Source organism: Channa argus, chromosome 15, assembly GCF_033026475.1.
Source record: "Channa argus isolate prfri chromosome 15, Channa argus male v1.0, whole genome shotgun sequence".
NCBI classification, from domain to species: domain Eukaryota; kingdom Metazoa; phylum Chordata; class Actinopteri; order Anabantiformes; family Channidae; genus Channa; species Channa argus.
The window spans coordinates 13825029-13844175 of record NC_090211.1 but is presented as its reverse complement, the minus strand read 5'-3'; the positions used below and the strand labels follow the sequence as shown (position 1 = coordinate 13844175).

Genomic DNA, 19147 nt, shown 5'->3' with positions numbered 1-19147 from the left:
CAATTAGAACTTGAGAACGATAATATATGAGGTAAGTCCTAAACCCCAAGTTGTTTAATTGGGTTTACCAAAAGTGTTCCTATGTATAAAACATATTTTAGAATGGTCCAAACACCTATCCATCTAACTCACCTCTGTTATCTCAGAGGAGGCTGTGCTCTCCTCCTTCTTTCGCTCTTCCTCCTCCTGCTCCAGTTCCTTTATGCTCTCCTCCAGCACATTAGGCCAGAAGTCTCCCTCAAAGTATGGTAGTTCATAGGCACTCGTCAACCTATCTTCTGTGGCTTGCTTAAAAATATCCTAAACACAGACACACTTCCATCAGGCAATATAGTAAAAAACAAGGTTTTGTCAAGACTCGACAAAATTTTTATATTGAAATCGTTTTGCTATAAATAATTGAAATAAAAAACAAAATTACAAATTGAAACCACTTTTTAAATTTAGGCCTGAAATATTTATCAATATGTTTTCTATTATGGTTCAGAATAGTTGATTTGTAACTGTAATATTTGCAATAACCTGTAGTAAACACAAGGGGGCGACCCCAAGATGCTGCAACTGCATTTGTCTTGTGAGAAAAGAGACGATGACAGTTTGGGTACATTAAAATATGATTTTGAAAAAAGGAGCTGAAAAGTATTAAAGTTTTTTTTAAAGCAGTAGGTAGGTGATACAGAGATACAGATTACTTTATTATATGGACAATTTCTGTCCTCTTTATTAATATAAAATTCCATGTTTCAAAAATAAATCTTTAATTTTTTGTTACAGTTTAACAAAATGCTCGATTTAAAATATCCACTAGCCAACTAATAAAATATGTATACACTCACTGGCTACTTTATTAGGTACACCTGTACAACCTAATGCAAAACAGCTCTGCCATGAGAATTCTACTTTTACATTGTTAGAATTTATCAGTTTTTAGATTTTAATTGTCCGAAGGTGAAAATTCTACTATGTGATTATTATTGAGGTCATAGGAGATAGTAGAGTGTACTGGAGTGTAGGCAGTCATCCACCGACCACAGGGTCAGTGGTTCCATCCCTGGTCCCGGCTATATGTCAAAACAACCCTGGGCAACACACTGAATCCCCAATAGCCCATTCCCCTCCCCAGCTGATCAGTGCCCGTCCAAGCCCGGTAGAAATTGGGGAGGGGTGCGTCAGGAAGGGCATCCGGCGTAAAAACTGTGCAAAATCAATTTGCGGACAATGATCCGCTGTGGCAACCCTGAACCCACAAGATAAGTCGAAAAGACACAAAAAAAAAAAGACTGCAATACATTGTATAGGCGTAAGTAAGTTGCCAGTGAATGTTTGTCACATTGTCATAATACAGGTATGGGTATACCTTTGGTAACAAGTCTAGGATACTCATTCATCTTTTAAACTAATTAGATCATTTTGACAGAACACCACATTTATAATTTTTGAAACCTAAATACAATTGATAGAAATAAAAGGCTACTTTTAGGTTTTAATGCTACACCAGAATTGCAAAACTTCATCATAACCACTAAACATCCAACCTGTATTTAGATTTTGAATGCTTTGAATGCTATATCTCTCTCTCATATATATATATATATATATGTGTATATATGTGTGTGTGTGTGTGTGTGTGTGTGTGTGTGTGTGTGTGTGTGTGTGTGTGTATATATATATATATATATATATATATATATATATATATATATATATATATATATATATATATATATATATATATATATATATATATATATATATATATATATGAGAGAGAGAAAGAGAGACTATGAGACACTCTAAATAGTTTCATTTCATTCATCATTTCAAAAATACCATTAATGGTGTTGCTTCTTAAGGCAGGTCAATCTATACCTCTGTTTTGTGACATTGGGGATAATTCCCAGTTTTCAATTCATCAAAGAAAACTCCTCCTCCTCGTGCCCAAATACATCTCTCATAGACCATTTGTGCCTTAGCTAGTTGTATACCAGTCATGCCATACTCTAGTTATATGTAAAACTACAATCTTCTAATTCTCTGTTCTCATCCTCAAAGTAACTGCTGCCACTCTTCAACAGTGTCTGTCTAGTCACGCAGGCCATAGAATAAAATCTTGCATTAACCACAGACCTTATTTGAAGCATTTAACTAAAAGCCCAGTTAAAAAAAATACTTTGGGACGAGGTAACCGGAAGAACCAGAAAAAAAGTAAAATCAGATTTAAAGATTCTGTATGACTTTAATAAAATGACAAGAGTTTACCATATACCAAAATGATGTGATAATCAGTGTAAAAGTTTAAATGGCTTACTTTTAAGTTACTTAATAAGTTACTTACTTATTTGTTGTCTATTTAAAAATGACAAGACAAGTCATTATAACTGGCAATATTTTCAAGATTGATGGTGCCACTGATCATAAAGCATATTTTGTGATAATTGTCTGACCTTGTAATCGTGTATGATCCTCTCAGCAAAAGCCTTGTCCAGCATTTTTCTGTACCACTCTTGGAGTCTCTTGGGTTTGGGAATCTTCTGGTCAGGAGGGTGGCAGTGAAAAATGTAGTCATCCCCTTCACTGGGTGGGCAGGCCCAGATGTGGCCCGTCACATACCTGATACACAAGTAATCAGGTAATGAGCGATAGCAATAACAATGCACATTACTATTAAAATACTATAAAAACCGCACAGTGTAAAAACACTCACCCAAGTTTCTTCACATACTCCAGGTAGCCTATTAGGATCTCATGGTACACTGCAGTCCTCAGAAGACGTGGTCTGAAGAAGTGAATACTATCGAGGTATGATATGTAAACCCGCCTGTAAAGCAAACATGAAGATTTTAGTAAAAGACAAAACCTAACAAAATACTATTATAAACTGAGATTAGAGATTTGCCATGTTATTCTTTGCTGTAGTTTTACCTTGTATTTGGAAAAGGACACTCTGAGCCGTACTCCTGGACATGCATGCCAAAGAAACAAACATCCACACCATCTATTTCTTCAAATGCAAAAAGTGCTTTGGTTCTGTAAGGGAAGCTCTCAACCATTTCGCCCGACTCTACAAACCTTTGAAAACAGAGAAGCACAATTACAAACCAAGCATTTGTGGAAAGAATTGATTTCCATTTATGTATTAATTGCATTAATAGGAACATCTTTGTAAGGATAAGCATGTTTATATTACTCTGAAAGGAATTAATTGTAATACCAATATGAAACAGTAAGCTGGGCAAGCAGTGGAGGTTTCATCTAAGCTTGCAGCCCCACAATGAAAACCATCATGTTATTCCACACTTAAATGTTTTCTTTTGCAAATAAGTAACACGCTTCATCAGCAGCTGTGAACCTTACCTAGACTTCATGCCAGGCTTTACCTCCACAGTTTTGTCTGAGCTGGCTACGACTCGCACAAACACCTCACCAGCCTCTGGGTGGCTCTGTCTTTTCAAGTACTTATTGACTCTGTCTTCAATGTAGGTCCCCAACCTTGTAGACTGCAACCCTTTTAAAAAACAGAAAAATGTAAATAATTCTAATTCTAATCAATGAGCCTTATACACGACAAAAACAAAATTAAATAAAATGACTTTTTTTTTCTATTAACCTACGTTTGGCAGAAAACTTGTTTTCCTTTCTTGTTTTGCCAGACTTCTTCAGACAGTTGTCACAGATAAAGCTAGAAGAAGACAGATAAAACTAAATTCTGGTGTCTTCATACAAGAACTCCAGTAAATACATATTTATGTTCTATAAGAATTATAGCTAGGTCAAATGTGGACTGTTCGGCAAGACTTACCCTGATGGCCAAATCACGTCATAGTGCAGCACACATATCTGATGCATCTTTCGCCCACAGTCTTTACATTCAACAAACCTGCAGGGAGAAATATTTGCTTTTTCTTTCTTTACAGAAAGTAATGAAAGAGCATATCTGCTGCCATAGAAGTAAGGGTCAAACTAAGGTACTATCTAGAAGATACTCACGGCTCTGGGTCCAACATGTCATTTTTCTTCTTTTCAAACTGATCTTTTGATATCATGCTGCATAAAACAAAAACAAAGAAACAAGGAGACAACCAAATTCATGTTGGCTCTTGTATTTAAAACTCTGTTCTACAGTAAATGTCCAAAGAGGAAACAGCCTGGTAATCTTTCTCATGACTATCGTCAGGTACTGTTCAGCCACCCAGGCCTGGAAACTTACGTCTGTGGCTGTGCTGGGTCATCCCCCAGGGTCACACTGTTGCCCTGGATCTCGTTGAAGCACTTCTCACAAAAGTGATACCTGTCGGCAATAAGGCCATATTTGGGTGAACTGCAGCCAGCACACATAGTAGCAGCACAGGCAAACCGGTGAACAGGTGGCAGAATGCAGAGTGAACGGAGCACACAGCAACAACCGAGGACGGAGCATGGAGCGGACAGACGGAAGGACACACACACACAGGCAGAGGTATATGTTAGTCACAACTGAAATGGTCAAAATGTAGTCACCCTCATTCAGACTGGAACACAAATGAGGAAACATGCTAAAATGCTATGTTAATGATGATAAATGAATATCAGAACCAAATGAATGTATGACAACACCACTATCTAATTGCATGCTGGAATGCCCCAATGTTTCACTATAATCATTTAAAAGATAAGCAACATGCATTATTAGCAGATGAATTAATGATATGATCATGTCAGGAGAGACAGGATGAGTGGTAACAAATACAATTGATCAGGCCTTTAAGAAAAAAACGCATTTTTTGGAAAGGTATTATTTTACTAATATTTTAGGTATTTTATTCAGGATGTGGATAACATATTAAAGACTTGATAATATGACAAACCTCTAGAATTCTCGTTAGCACTGACTTTTTATGGAAGTCATGAATCCTAAGTTGGCATACCCTACAACATTTAGAAGAGAGTATCTGCAATACATGGTATTGCACTGGAATGACATTGCAGTGCAGTTGCAATTTCTGCACCATAGGGGGAGCTTTAATGCAGTTTCTAGGCCAGAATAAAGGTGAGGACAACACCATGCACAATCTTCTTGTCCACGATAAAGTTTCTGACTGGTGTCTGTGAAATCCCTATAAGAATTAATACTTTGTTTTATATTTTAGGCTTTTGCTGTCTTCGTTTAACCTGTATCTACCTCTTAGAAGAGCCTGCATGCACAATTACCTGTTTTGGTAGCTGTAGTAGGTGCCATCTCTGGAGATGGTGCACAACTGTTTTCCATAACAACACAGGGTCTGAGGTGAAAACTCAAACTGTGGAAACACCAGAGAAACATTCAAAATCTGCCATTGAGGCAACCAGGCTCCACTCAAGTAGAATATAAATGTTATGATGATAAGATTGATAATGGTAAGATTAAGATAGTAAAAAAAAAATCAGTCCTCTGAGGCAGTACTTCTTTTCAAGAACATTTCTGTGCTGTGAACCCATCGTGTGTCATCTCACCTTCCTGCCGCAGCAGTAGCCCAGGCCCTGCATAACAGGATCAATTTCTGCCTCAAACACTTCCGCCAGTTTGGTGCAGTACTTGTAGACGCGGGATGTTTTACGGTTGTACAACCAAGCATTGTTGAACATAAGCCACACATCATCCACGTACTGCCATGGCTCCTGGTACTGACCAGTGTCCAGCTTGCGCTTAATGGTGGATAAGTCAATGGGATTCTTTACTATGTCAAAGTAGTCCTGTGCAGCAGGAGAGGGGACACCAGCAGCAATGAACAAAAAATAATCAACAGTGTTTTATGTGGGTTTGGTTGCAAACTTAATATTCATGTTAATTAACTCACAGGAATCCCCAGTAACATGGGGTCTACAGGTTGTCTAAAGGGCAGTGACTCTGGGTCTTGTCTGTAGAGGGCTTCAAGTGTTGGCATCAGGGCCTGTCTCAGCTCCTCTGGTTTGAAAACTGGACAAACAGTGTTATTAGAAACAGAAAGTTCTGCTAATTCTGCTAATTTAAATTCAATACAGTACACATCCTATTTTGTAGCTTTTAATCACACTGTATATTTTACGTTCACTAAATAAATGTCAAAACAACATGAACTTAAGAGAACAAAACACGAGCTTGTTTCAACTAACTTGTTTTTGAGAACAAACCGATATGATTTACATAATAATATCTTCAATCCCTTAGCTCCATGGTGTATTTTCAATATTTTTAAGCACCACATTTAATGCCCAAATATACTGCTAGATAGCTAACATAAGCATTTAAGAAGGGTGACTGGTGTCTTACTTTTTTTGCGGTTCTGAGTAGTGGAGGTGGTTGATGTGTGGTTGGCCCCACTTTCCTCTGCTTCTTTGGGTTCTGCCTTCATCTCTGGCTTTTTATCCTCAGTTTCCATTGGTTCCTGCTTTGGCTCTGCTACATCTGACTCCTCCTTCTTCACTAGTGGGGGTTTGGTTTCATTATCCTGCTGTTGTTTGAACACAACAATGTTTAACCAGTTATCCAATGGTGCAGGAGCAGAAGTCCATCAAGCATTAGATGACAATTATGTCAAAGTAAAATATTTCATTTTAGGAGAAAGAAAAATTTCGCACAAGTTAAATTCGATTTTTTGGACATAAAAATCTTTGTTGTAGTGAAAACAAATTAGACCCAGTATTTAAATTACAGCAGATGTTAAGTTTGCTTCTTGATTCAATAATTCCTGTCTTTCTTTCTTACAGATTACTAAATTGCTTTATAAAATAATGGCCATACCTCAATTTTTACATCAGTCTGCTTCTTCCCAGAGTTGCTGTCATCCTCTTCATCTTTTACTTCAGTTTTGACTTCAGTGTTGCTCATGTCAGGCAGGGCCTGCTGGGAGCTTAGCTCAGCCACAGAGCCTGGGGTGGGCACTCTGTTATCTATACTTGCTGCTGCCTGGGACATCTTTTAACAGAGGATATAGAGACATTCTTTTAAAACACTTGTCATTTCTAAATAGAGTAGTACTGACTTCAACAGTAGGGGTCACTGATTATTAATAGAGCATAAACTGTTTAGTCATCCTGTTAATAAAACTGACACCATTTTTCTTTAGAATTAAGTTAGAAATAAGTTATTTGGTATAAATACCTGTTGGCTTTAACAGAAGATGACAAAGGTATAAGCAGCACAGATGCAATAGGGGCTTTACAGTAAGAGATATCTCACCGGTGTGCTGGGATGCTGTGCCTGTACCGAGGCTGGCTGCTGCACCTGGCTGGGTGGTTCAGGTTGAGGCTGCGAGGGTGTGAGTGGCTGAGGATCAGGTGGTGTGGCTGAGGGAGGACCAGGGAGACTACTGGTTATGTGGGTTGGAGTGGAAGCAGGCCCTCCTGTGGAGGCAGGAGTAGAGGGCTGAGGTGGCACCTGGGCCGGTGTGGGAGCATGGTGCTGTAGCTGCTGCTGCTGTTGATGCTGCAGGGCTGCAGAAGCACCGGGTGGAGGTGTGGAACCCGGAGTGGGCTGGGCTACAGGGCCACACTGCAGGTGGGAGCCAAGGGAGCCCAATGCATTCAAAGGCAGGTTAGAATTCTGTGGCTGCTGGAACAAAGAGGAAGGCAATAAATATAGGAAATAATTTGATTCACTGCAACTTCAATTGAAATGAACAAATAAACATGCTTCAACTAACTTGTGTTTTACAACTATATGATGTGATTTACATGATATTAGTATTACAGAATGTAACATTTTAGCGATTGTCTCACCTGTGTGGCAGCAGCTTGTGTTATGGGCTGGCCCAAGCCTACATTTACATTCATTGCTCCACCTGCAGTTGCAGGGAACTGCCCCTGTGGTAAGAACTGGCCCTGGTTGCCTGTGGGCGCTACCATGTTGTTGGCATGACCACCCATCATTCCTTGAGCCTGTGGCACCCTTGATGGAGACATACCCATCTGGAAAATGGAAGAGATTAAACAGCTAAATTATGACAACAATAAGTATCAATTGTCATGTAAAAATTGTCCAATATGTGAAAAGGAAGAAGATTTTTTATTTTAAGAGAAACTACAAATAAGGAAATAGAAAAGATCATACCGCTGGGACAGCGCTCATGTTCATCTGCTGTGGGTGGTTCATGGGGGAGGGAGCACGTGCTCCCACGGGTGCCTGGGACATCTGCGCATTCTGCATTGCCATTGGGTTAAACTGATTGATTCCTGTGGGAACAGACACGCACACACTTATATACCCAGTTATTTTTCCTGGGAATTGATGTAATTCAATATTCCATGTCCTGCTGGGGTGGCAGAAAAACTAATCCAACTTGCTTAAATAACAGAGCTTTGCTAAATGTACTATATAATTGGCTAAACAGGTATGTATGCACAGAATACAACATGTAAAAAAGTCAAATCATTCGTTTTCTTAAAAATTAGACTTTAGCTGCTCCTTGGTAGACAATTGCTAAAGCAATATACATACCTTGGGGCACCTGCATACGGTTCATCATCTGATTTGGCATGTTGGGCATAGGCACAGGTCCATCTGTTAGAAAAAAATTGTGCAGCACCAATTTAAAGATTGCTCTGACTTATAGTAATATTCCTGACAACAACTTGGCAGTCCTAACATATATTTACTGTATGTGTAATAACTGTAAACCGTTAACCAGACTGTAAGAAGCTAGGCTACTAACTGGGAGGTCGAACAGCCTGTCCTGGGCCCATAGCATTGGGCTGACCCATGGGCTGCGGAGGCCCAGCTGTGCCCACCATGCCAGGCTGTTTCTGGAGCCGTGAACGCCTCTTCTCCTCCAGTTCCTTTTGAATCTTGTAGATTTTTTCAGCCAGAAAATGGTAATACTCATCCTAGTGAGGATATAAGAAAATTCATTTAAGAAATCAAAGACAAAAGGGAAATTTGCTGCATTGACAAGAGAAGGCTCAAGGATCTAAAAATGCAAAGTAATAATGTGATAGTACTAATAGAAGTGTGTACTGCATTAGTTACCCTGCTGTTAGCTGACTCATACATGTCACCCTCAACCTTGCGTGCATATGCCACCAGGTTCTCCATTCGCCGGTCCTTCAGTGCTGCAGGGTCTGGGGTGGGGAATATGGCTTGTACCCTAAAGAGAAACAGCAAGGAAAAACTCAACAACAACTTGGTTCACTAAATTATTTCTGTTTGGCAGCACTCTTCTTAACACACTGTACTTGTGTTGTGTTTTTGGACTTACAGTTTGTGCACCAGGTGGGTGCGCAAGTCCTGAGTGACATGTTCATGCCAGGACTTCCTTACCCCCGTAGCAGAGAGAGGGGTTGCAGTGGGTAGGTTGCTCATGCATGCTGCTACTGACCCATCAGGCAGCAGCTGACTATAGGACAAAAAGACAAAAATTCTATAAATAATATCTATTGATAATTCCATTTAAGATTTCTTAGGTAACACACTAGAAACATAATTTGTTTTGTGTAAGAAATGTGTCTATTAAGGATAAGAATGCTCACTTGTTAGTTGTGGAGGGTAGAGAAGAATCTGAGTGCATTCCAGACTGTTCGGTAGGGACGCCCATGCCTCCTGTCATCTGGCTCATCTGATTAGTGCCTGATAAACACACATAGTAATGTAACAAAGGTTTAGTAGACAAATGGGTACTATTTTTAAAATTGTAATCATCCTTTAAAATCCTATACCTATTGCATTCATATTTCGCAGCTGCTGGTGCTGGGGGCCTTGGGGGTTTGGCTGAGCTGGCCCCTGCCCCTGAACCTGAGCAGGGGACTGGTTCCCATATGGCAGGCCGAGTGCAGCATAGGCCCTTTGCATGGAGCTGGGGTCAATCTGTGTGGCAGCACTGTTAATGGGTGTGGCACCAGACTGGCCAGGTCCGACAGTAGTAATGGTGTTTTGCAGGCCAGCCCCAGGTGAACTAAGCATGGCTAGAGGGAGAAGATGAGAAAATAAATAAGTAGCTCAACAAAATTACATTAAGCATTTAACATTAAGCATTTAATTAAAGCCCTGTGACAGTATAGTGGTAACTTCTGCTTAAGGTGTAACAATTTATAATTTATATAAATAAGATTTAATTAACATTGAACTGATATCTAATCGGGATCTAAATAAAAAGTTCTTTTCTAGCAACATAAATAAAAATGTTCAAATGTTGTGTGCACTAAGGGAAAATATATAGGTGTAAAAGAACGTTTTCCTAAACATTGATATAAATTCCCTGCCACTGTTTCCTGCTGCGTTGATTTTTGACAGGGAGCACGCTGCCTCTGTGGGGGATTTAAACCTGTCATAGGGCCTTTTAACCAATCACAGATCACAATGTCCCTAAACCCTGCCCCCGCTGATAGCGGAGGCATAGAGCCCCTCCCCTGGGTGTCACATTACAGGCCCAGCCTTTCTGGAGGAATTCTCTTGCTGTTCAAGCTCTCACAGTCAGTGAGCCGGCACAGAGTTGTGGCAGGAAAACACAACCTGCAGGTGGCACCACTACATACAGTACACACCGACTTCAAGCGAGGTGCTGAATGAAAGCTACACTGCTAACAGTCTATAATAGAGTCTACACCTACAGTATTAAGAACTGTGTATAATGGTCCTGTAAAATTTAAACTTATTAAACATGAATACAGTATGGGATAAGAATTTATAAATCAAATTCATCCATGCACTTTTGCCCACTCTCCCAGAATTTGTACACCTCAAGAGTAAGGATACAAACAAGGAATATCACCACAGATCCCTCACAACCTGGACACCAGGCCTCTCCCCCACTGGCAAGTGCTACAGAGCTTTGTATCTGCCGTAACTGTCAGACACAGGAGCAGTTTCTTTTCACAGGTCATCAGATTAACAACTGACCTTGTACAATTGCCACATCGCTGCTACTTATACTGTACTGTGTTAAACATGCAGTTATAATGCATGTACATACACAAACACAGCAACTTAGCAACACTATGCAACTAGCATTTTGTTTTATGTTTTTTTGTTGAATGTCATTTCGAAAGTCTGTAGCTGTCATTTCATATTGTCGGTACCTTTCTTTTGTTGAGACATATTCTGTGCCGTCCTTGCAAGTTACCAATGACCAGAAGCAAATGTGTTAGCATCTATGATAAAATGAGAGAAGGGGAGGTGGTGAAATTACTCACGCTGCTGGTTCCTCTTGTCGCTAGCATTCTTCAAAGGCAGGCAGACTGGACAGTCATGCCGTGTACAGTTCTTCCAGTGGGAAATGATCTGTCTGGATGATGCACAGTGAGCCACTGTAGAATAGTAAGGGAGACAGGGACTAAATTTCATGACGAGTAATTCAGCAGTGTGCCACATTTAAGGACTACATGAATTGAATCAGTGAAGAAAGATTTGGGCTATATGATGTCCTGATAAAGTGATAAAACCCAGCACCATGTCAAATTAAAATAGAGAACAGTCAAAAAACCCTTAAACTGCTTTAGTACAACATGCAAACAGAAATGCAAAAGCAATTAATCTACATGTTGTAAATCCATAAGCAAAAGCCTGCTCTCTAAGCATGCAAACAGTATAAATATCAGTTTTCCAAGTTCATAAACCTTGGATGTACTCAATACTACCCACATCAGTCAGAAGGAAGCTGCCATCCAGCAGGGCACATGAAGGAAAGTGAAATTACCCATTATGACAATCATTTGAAAAATTTATAAAAATGTATTTTTACTTAGTCACTGGAGCATTTAGGATGTAACAACTTAAGTTAAATGGACCATGGTTCTGCCTAAGTATAAAAAAAATGTACTACTGTACATTGCTAAAAACAATACAACCTTAGTGATAACTTCTAATTTACTGCTATTTTAAAACGTAAAGTGACAATAGTTATTTTATTAGTGATTTATAATCCTTACTAATCTTGTGTTCTGGGTGAACATCTAAACAATTTTATTTTGTGAATTATATGTTGGTGTGCAAAAGTCATGCAACTTGCTTTTCAATCAAACTCATGCAAATGCAGCACAAGTAGCAAAATTAAATAGAACACCACCATAAGAGCCGCTTTTAATTTATATTTCTCTCTCTCTACCCATCCTCTTAACATGATGCGACTATCACTTCTTGTGCCACTCGTGTCATTCAAACCAAACAATGATATGCTAACAAATTATAACCGCTGAATGGACTGCTGTCATGGAGCAAGACATCTTATTCAAAAATAGTATAACAATTTAAGTAGTTAATTGAAAGCCCTTAACTGAGTCTATAGTTTTTTTACATTTAGTAATTTTAATGCTTGTGTGATTTACAAGTGGATTTACAAGGCAAGCAAAGATTTAAGTCAAGGAGAAAACTTCAAAGCAAAGCTTTATCAGAAAAGGTTCTTCTGTTTGATGAGTTATTTTAAGTGATCCAACTCATCCAAAGCGGGAACTGTCGGAATTTTAAAAATCCAGGGGCAAAATTGACTTATTTCGAATTATACAAGGCTAATTTATTAGTTAGTTAAATTTATTGTCGGACTTAAGACAGACTTGGTTTTAAAAAAATGAGGAGTCATTGCACCATTAATGAGCTCTTCTTTTATTCACCCTTTCACACAGCTGCATGTTCCTGTCTGCAACCTTTGTTTATGGACATGTGCAGTTGGAGAAAGAGGATTAGAAACCTGGTTACGTGTATACATTGAAATCAGCATTCTCCAACCAAAATCTCTCCGGGAAAAATCAGGTTTCCCTAATCCCCTACCTTTACTTCGGTAAACTTGCTTTCCCGTTTACGTGACAGTTAAGAAATCAGCTTTCCAAAGAAAGCTGACTGTAGCCTGGTTTCTCCAGTCCATTTAAACGCACTGATGGAGAAAGTAACGTAATAAAGGCGTAAAAAGATGCTGTTAAAGTGGAATCTGCAGCAGTAATATCTCAATTGTCAGATAGTTTTCATTCTGATCAGCCATGCACCAGACTACAGAATGTACAACTAAGCTATTATTTCATTCAAAAGCTGTTGATAATTACCTGCCTTAAATAAATATTGTTTTGTTAAATTTAAAGTTGTTGGAAACCACAAATTAATATAAATAAGAATGTTTTAATGCAGATATATGTCGCAGGGACCATTAGAATAGTCATACTGATGTGACTATATGTACTAAAGGATTAAATCGCGCATTTATGAAATGCTGTACAGGAGATCTTAGAAGTATTGAACTATATTTTGTGTTTTGCACCATAGCTCAAAATATTGCAATGTTATTATGCTACCACTTATACTAACCGATTTTTAACACCTTATTGCCACAGGTGCACACTCTCAAACAGAAGCCAGAAAATAAAAAATTTAAATCCAAGCTGCATTTACTCTGAGATCACATAATATTCACTCACCCTGGCAGGACTTGCCAGCCTGGCAGTGGGTCATGTGGTTGAGGACGTTCTTCATGGTGCGACAATGGGGTAGAGTGCAGGCCTTCACCTCCCCGTTGGCTTGCTCTCGCCGCTGGCACTTATGTGCGTGGAGCAACAGGACCAGCTGCTGCTGAATGAGTTTGCGTTTCTCTGGGTCAGCCGTTGGTCCTGCTGAGACGCCACCAGCTCCAGGGACCATGCCCACTGACGCTACCTGCTGTTGCATCTGGGACTGCAAAAGATGCCAATATATGTTAGCCAAAGATGAGAATATCCGATGTTCCTCAATTTAGACTTTAGGGTTTAAGTAAAACCAACAAAGAAATCCAAGAAATTAGACAAGTCTGCAACCAACAGGGTGTAATATTATTACTGATCAACACCAATATTAAATCTACCTGCAAATCATGACCAGCTTTACATTTTTACCATCTCAACCCCTGTCTATCATAACAATAAGACCACCAGGTGGATTAATGTTGTTGCTTTACTCTACGATAGTATAAAGCGGCTCCTAAGGCTGGCCAATATATTAAACTGGTTTTGTTTCTTTGTATTTGAATAATTTTAAAAAAGTGCCTTAACCACAAAATTGAGAGTAGTGCTTCTTGTTCTCACTCAAAAGCAGTTCTCGGGAGTCAGAACAGCAATGTAAGCTGAAGCCATTTTCTTGGAGACAAGTTTGAGAAACTGCTGCTGCAGCAGGTGAGGACATTGGAATCATACCTAGTAAAGGTAGTCATTACCTCAGTGATATAGAAATGGAAGACATTCACCTCTTCTCACTTGCCCTCCTCTCACTAACAATCAACAAAGTAACATATCGACACCAGCCTGTCATCTGCTACAGTGCTGTGTGTTGGAGCTGTTCAAAGACAGTACAGAGTGTAAATCACCTGTGTTTTGGAAGCATTCTGAGCTTTATATGCAAAAACAATATTTCACGTCACAGTTACTTTTTTGTTACCATGTCACAGCTGCTCCTAGCTATTTTCATTACAATGTTTAAAATATGTAAAAAGAATAATTTTATTTTTTTGATAATGCACAAAGGGCCTATAGTTTTATTAAACAAACCTTTTAAAATAATAATTTTAAAATAATTATTTGTCTTAAAATAAAAATGGTTAAAATCACAAAGTCATATCAGTTGATACATTTGCCATAACTCCCAGCCCTAGCTGTTCCTCCAATATTGTGCGTTTAGGCAGGCTGTTTCTAACAAATATTTCTGTCCTGGGACATTCCCTTCAGCCACCTTCATTAGCTTTTAAACACAGTTTTTCCAGTGTTCAGTGTGACACAAAGGTTTTACCAAAACTTCACAAGTATTATTATTGTATTAATCCAGTAATGTCTGTTTTACTGTGTTTTCTTTATTTTCAACACAACAATATTCAAAAGGAATGTCTATTATGGCACTATGTAAATGTTTCCTAAAGACATATGAGCATACACTCTGTTAAAAAAGTGCATGAGGAGAGCTATAAGTTCTAATAGATTTGTACTTTTTTTTATGACACTCACCATGTTGGGCAAACTCCCAGCTGCCTTCATTTCAGCAGTAAATTGGGGCAGGTTGTTTGAAAGGACTGTCTTGTTTTGGAGTTGTTGGGCATTGACCCCTGCTGCCCCCATCTGCTGCACCCCAGCCTGACCATACTGCTGGCCAAATTGAGCGCCTGAGATCCCCATCTATAGTGAGCAGACAGGTCAGAGGTTTATATGAGGATTTACCTATTATGCAGCCTACCATCACAGCAGATCAATCTTTTCCCCTTGGAGTGAGGTCTGGATGTGGAAGGTTATGGAACAGTTTCTAACTTTGAAAATGCGCACACAGCAAGGTAAAAAAAGTAAACACATGCCGCACAACTCTATTCCCACATAGAATGATTTACTGCCTAAATGAGTTCATCTATTTTATCCTTCTCAGGCTGAACTATTGGTCTAAGTGCATGAATAAGCAAAAAAAAAAATCAGGGAGTGCTGTAAAAAAGAAAAGTGATTTATTCCCAACTCTGCGACAGCCCCCAGTATGCATCTGTCTGCTGCCTTTGCCTGCCTTTCTCCACAGTGGCCAAAGCAGAGGCCTGCTTTGCTTTGTGGAGGTTCCCCACTGCCAGCAGTACTCAGGCAGACAGAGAAAGCCCAGCCTAGCAGGGAGAGATACGGGAGGAGACACACAGAGAGAAAGACAAGCTTGCTCAACAGCTGAGCAGAGCACTGACTGCCCCTCCCCCTCTGCCACACAGAAGCTTGCCTGCTGCCTCCCTTCCATTCACACGATGCCATCCTTTTCTCACACATGGTTTCCCACTTGATGATCTACACTTATTACAGAGGAGTGTCACCAGACTAGATGACAACAGTGTGGCACAGGTAGGCTCAAGTGTTTCCCTGATCTTAGTATGCTTGCTTTCTTTACTTCTCTTCCTCCCCCACTTCAATGACAACACACAAACTGGCTACTCTAAATGTGATTTACAGCCTCATTATCAAAGGCCAAAGGCCCAGAAAGAGATGGCATATGCCAGAAAGAGAGAAGAAAAAGGGAACAGTTGGAAGGAAAGTAATGATTATAACACACACCCAACAATACAGCCCATCGTGAGGACAGATGTATGTATGAAAACATCTGACAATTAATAAGACAATTTTTTCATTATCAGCTTAAACAAGGGGGGATTCAGCATTTTTCTACCATTGTTATCCTAACATAAATGCCAAAATATTAATGACGCCCATGCTGGATAATGTTTTCTCATCACATAGTGGTTTCTGTACTATGTCTAGTTCAAAGGGTTAGCAACAGTGACATCTAATGAGTAATAACATTTCATTTTTAAATGTCCATTTTCCCGTCTCCCATTCACAGTGGTCTTAACCATGAAGCCACGATTCTTGCTGAGGCATTACAAACTTGCACCATTACTTCCCTATTACTTATCTTGGTGATATAGGTGGAAACAAAACATGAAACATGGAAGTCATCTTCTATAATCAACGATACATATATTATCCAAAAATTTGCATTTCAGTGAAAACTTTCCCAAGGGCCTTAAAATAATATTTGGTTTTATTAATAACATAATTACAGCAATCATAAAACAGTTGATTTCTTCTATTCTCGACAAAATAAGCCAATATCACTCCTATATTTAAATGTCAAATGTTAAATGTTTATCTTCAAACACAAGCTAAAATAAATCTACTACTTACCACTAGGTCTAAAACCAATATCTTTCGCACATGACACTTGAAACAAGTCCTTAAACAAATAATAAAATTAGGTTTTGCACCACAACATTAGCAAATGTAGACAAGCACTAAGGTGTATGTGTATGTATGAGAAAAGAGGGCCTTGTTTTATGTGGCAATGTTGAAGTAATCATAGAGAGAACTTGCACACTGGTTTAACCTTGGGTTTCCTGTCAAACCACAAAACCCAGAGACTTCCAGACCTGTGTGTGGGCTGGGGGGGAGAGGTTGGTAACATTTTCTCACATTGAATACTTCAATGTCTGCATATGTTAATATATTCACATAGAAAAACGACCATAAGCAGGTCACAGAAATTTCTAAATCACTGACAAAATACAAGGTTCAGTACCATGACACAAATGTATCTCTTGCTTGTATTGTATCAGTACAGTTTGTAATCATTCCCAGAATACTGGGATGTGGGATTACTGTAATAATCACATTTTTCTTCTATGAAACTATTTTGGGCCAAGACAGACCTACAAAAATAGTATAACTCACTGCAGATTGTCTGATTCCTCTAACAGACCCAAAACAAACAGATACATCCCTGGCAAAGGAAAAGAACTGATAATTAGAACTGATAATGTACATAATAATCTGAGTGAAAAGGGGGACCTTGTGAATCAGTGGTACAGCATTGGGTCGGGATGCAGAACACATGCCCAATAAAACGAGTGGAACATGTTCCGCTGTAACGACCCCTGAAGGGACAAACCGAAAGTCATTGATTTATAAAATCTGAATGAAAAGCTAGGATAATAATGAGAAACTCTAAAGTACTGTCTATAAGAAATACTGCTTGATAATAGCCTACATTAAACTATTGAACTACAGCTATTTGAACAATTGATATGATAGTCCTTTGGTAAAGCACTGCCTACTTCCTAAAATATGCACAATGGGAATAGTTAAGCTAACAAAAAACACCACATCTCTTTGTTTCAGTGCAAGACAGTAAAAAAAAGATTAAACAGAACTTTAAGCATTTGCAAATAAGCCATCATGTCAACAACTTTAACAGTAGGGAACTGCTGTGCATTAAAAAGCATAAAATGGCAATTTTGGTTGTTTAAATGTGAAATTTGTCAGCTATATCTTATAAATGCAAGTTATTACTTGGAAATTTTCAAAAACATTTCACACCAACAGTAATTTTATATGCTCAACAATTTATCATCCTCTATGGGATTCTTGTACTTTGTTGATCCAAAACTCATCACTAATTAAGTAGAATTTTGTGCTCACCTTTAGACTTCCAGCTTGCTGAGCATTCATTGTGGTGTGTGCAACCAACTGTCCTCCTTGTGTGAGTGTCTCTGCCAGCACACTGCCTCCAACACCCGGTCCACCACCCACTTGGGCAACCTGCATGCCTTGGCCCTGGTACTGCATGCCAGGCCCAGGTCGCCCACGGCCTGTTGGTCCCAGAGCTCCATTCATCGCCTGTCCTGTCTGGCCCATGACCCCATGACCCTGCCCGCTGTTCAACATGGCCTGGGTGAAGGCTATATTTGCACTTCCATTGCCTTGACCAGAAGCAACAGCCTTCTGGGTCTGAGGAGACTGGTGACTGGGAGAGCCCTGCCCCAGTGGACTTTTACCAAGCACAGCCCCTAGCTGGCTACCAACCACACCCCCTTGCTGGGGGCTGGCAGAGTTGAGACCACCTGCCAAGATGGAACTTCCTGGTCTCAGGAGCTCAGATAGCTGTTTGTGTTTGGCAGCTGCATCAGGAACAATCAAGTTGAGACCAGAACCCCCTCCACCTGGGCCACCATTAGAGGACATTCCCATTCCCAAATCTCCATTGGGAATGAGCTCATCTGGAAGGTCATTTTCCAGGTCAAACAGAGACACCAGATCTAAAAAAGAAAAACGAATGAAACAAGAGTTAGCCTTCACACCTTACATACCCACTCTATCAACAGGCAGAAGAGAAAGCTGTTAACCAAAGAGTATGTGTATACTCAAGCAGCATTCTAATCAGTGTAAATTAGTTTTAACTTTTCCAATTTTTGCAATAAATCAATGAAAAACCCATCCTTGGCAAGTTTGCCAACTAATAAGCCCCTTTCAGACATTCACTGGAATTCTGACTTTATCATGACTTTTGTGAAACACTGCCGGCATTATCAGGACTATATCCCATAGTGGGACCCATAGTGCAATGTCCATATTATGTGCGTGACACGCTGCTCAATCCCGAATCGTCTGGAGGATTAAAAGCAAGCGAGTGGGCGTGTTTATGACTTTTCTATCACTCAACTGCTGCAGTAGTTTTCCTTGATGAGCCCATCACTCAACTGTTGCAGTAATTGAGTGAAAGAACTTTGTATAATTGCATTCACAAGTGTACGAAAGGCCACTCCGGACATTGTCATGAGTGAATATGTAAAACTGGCTTAGATGAATCAAGAAGGGTTTCCTTTAGGGGAGGGGCAATGCACTGATGTAACTGATTACGTAAATATGATAATTTACGTAACATAAGTCAAATGTAGGAAGTAAGATGTCTGTGTCTAGTGAGAGCCAC

The 19147-nt window shown here is 39.5% G+C and overlaps 1 protein-coding gene across 5 annotated transcripts in view; it reads right to left on the bottom strand.

The window, feature by feature from the left end:
• crebbpb (CREB binding protein b) overlaps window positions 1–19147 on the bottom strand; it is a 33230-nt gene that overhangs the window by 3721 nt on the left and 10362 nt on the right. The window contains exons 2-28 of one of the 5 annotated variants that reach the window (XM_067477347.1): window positions 17860–18476; window positions 14875–15042; window positions 13327–13579; window positions 11119–11232; window positions 9646–9891; window positions 9460–9556; window positions 9189–9326; window positions 8960–9077; window positions 8646–8817; window positions 8432–8494; window positions 8045–8166; window positions 7714–7902; window positions 7175–7546; window positions 6737–6910; window positions 6266–6446; window positions 5814–5932; window positions 5470–5709; window positions 5188–5276; window positions 4208–4318; window positions 3988–4044; window positions 3800–3877; window positions 3612–3679; window positions 3355–3505; window positions 2923–3069; window positions 2705–2818; window positions 2445–2610; window positions 133–300 (exon numbers count right to left, since the gene is read on the bottom strand). In XM_067477347.1, coding sequence (XP_067333448.1) covers window positions 133–300; window positions 2445–2610; window positions 2705–2818; window positions 2923–3069; window positions 3355–3505; window positions 3612–3679; window positions 3800–3877; window positions 3988–4044; window positions 4208–4318; window positions 5188–5276; window positions 5470–5709; window positions 5814–5932; window positions 6266–6446; window positions 6737–6910; window positions 7175–7546; window positions 7714–7902; window positions 8045–8166; window positions 8432–8494; window positions 8646–8817; window positions 8960–9077; window positions 9189–9326; window positions 9460–9556; window positions 9646–9891; window positions 11119–11232; window positions 13327–13579; window positions 14875–15042; window positions 17860–18476 — 4532 coding nt within the window. The remainder of the gene's footprint in view (window positions 1–132; window positions 301–2444; window positions 2611–2704; window positions 2819–2922; window positions 3070–3354; window positions 3506–3611; window positions 3680–3799; window positions 3878–3987; window positions 4045–4207; window positions 4319–5187; window positions 5277–5469; window positions 5710–5813; window positions 5933–6265; window positions 6447–6736; window positions 6911–7174; window positions 7547–7713; window positions 7903–8044; window positions 8167–8431; window positions 8495–8645; window positions 8818–8959; window positions 9078–9188; window positions 9327–9459; window positions 9557–9645; window positions 9892–11118; window positions 11233–13326; window positions 13580–14874; window positions 15043–17859; window positions 18477–19147) is intronic. The other 4 variants (XM_067477349.1, XM_067477348.1, XM_067477350.1 and 1 more) reach the window with 4 other exon arrangements.